The sequence below is a fragment of the Nestor notabilis genome, unplaced genomic scaffold, assembly GCF_000696875.1.
Source record: "Nestor notabilis isolate BGI_N333 unplaced genomic scaffold, ASM69687v1 scaffold34891, whole genome shotgun sequence".
NCBI classification, from domain to species: Eukaryota; Metazoa; Chordata; class Aves; order Psittaciformes; family Psittacidae; genus Nestor; species Nestor notabilis.
In genome coordinates, this window is record NW_009914837.1 from 8,849 (window position 1) to 9,694 (window position 846).

The 846-nt window shown below is 53.4% G+C and overlaps 1 protein-coding gene across 1 annotated transcript in view; it reads left to right on the plus strand.

Annotated features, from left to right (window-relative positions):
- Positions 1-839, plus strand: part of TMEM259 (transmembrane protein 259) — a gene marked incomplete at both ends in the record, with an annotated part of 9,684 nt that extends 8,845 nt beyond the window's left edge. The window contains one exon of the mRNA XM_010023833.1: positions 693-839. Within this exon, the coding sequence (XP_010022135.1) occupies positions 693-839 (147 nt within the window). The remainder of the gene's footprint in view (positions 1-692) is intronic.
- Positions 840-846: the final 7 nt, after the last annotated feature.

Below are 846 nucleotides of genomic sequence, written 5' to 3' on the forward strand. Positions count from 1 at the left end.
GGGGCGGGAGCCACTGTGTGAGTTCAGCCCTGGCCACCACACACCTCACAGGGGTCTGGCTTTATCAGACTTCTTGTCGAGCTGAGTCTGAGCAGTGATCTTTATGTAAGAGATGGAAATAATCCCTGGTTTGGAAATGGAACAGCAGGAGGAGGCTGTTGAACAGGAGGGCTTCTTGACCACTGGCTCAGATCCAGTCATGCGACTGATGGTGGCTGATGTCACTTGTTAGGAGGTGTTGGGAAGGGTTCCTGTCCTGGCTTTCAGGAGGAAATCCCACTGAGGATCTCCCTTGAAGAGGCTGAGGAGCTGGTCAGGTCTGTGCAGTGCAGGTACTGGCGAGAGCAGCCCCAAACTGATGTCTCCAAAACCCTGGTTCAAGCAAACCTTTTGTGTGTGTCTGGCTGATGTCCTGCCTCTTTCTCTGCTGCTGCAGAGACGGGGAAGGAAGGTGGGCAAAGAAATGCCTTTGCCCTTCCTGGTGTCAGCCCTTACGAGGGAAGAGGGGTTGTACTCCATTGCCTGTCCTCAGGGAGAAACTGTACATGCAGCTTGCAGGAGTTGTAGTAGAAGGGATAAATCTTTCCACAGTGTCAGATAACCTCTGGTCAGAGCAGCTGATTTCTCTAGTAACGAGGAGAGGAAAGTGTAGTTCTCTAAGGGAATGACTCCTTTCCCTTTGCCTCCTCCAGCACTCCATGATTTACTTCTTCCACCACTACGAGCTACCAGCCATCCTCCAGCAGATCCGCATCCAGGAGATGCTGCTGCAGAACCAGCAGGTGGGTCAGGGCACTCAGACCACGCTGCAGGACAACCTCAACAACAACACCACCGCTGCCCCCG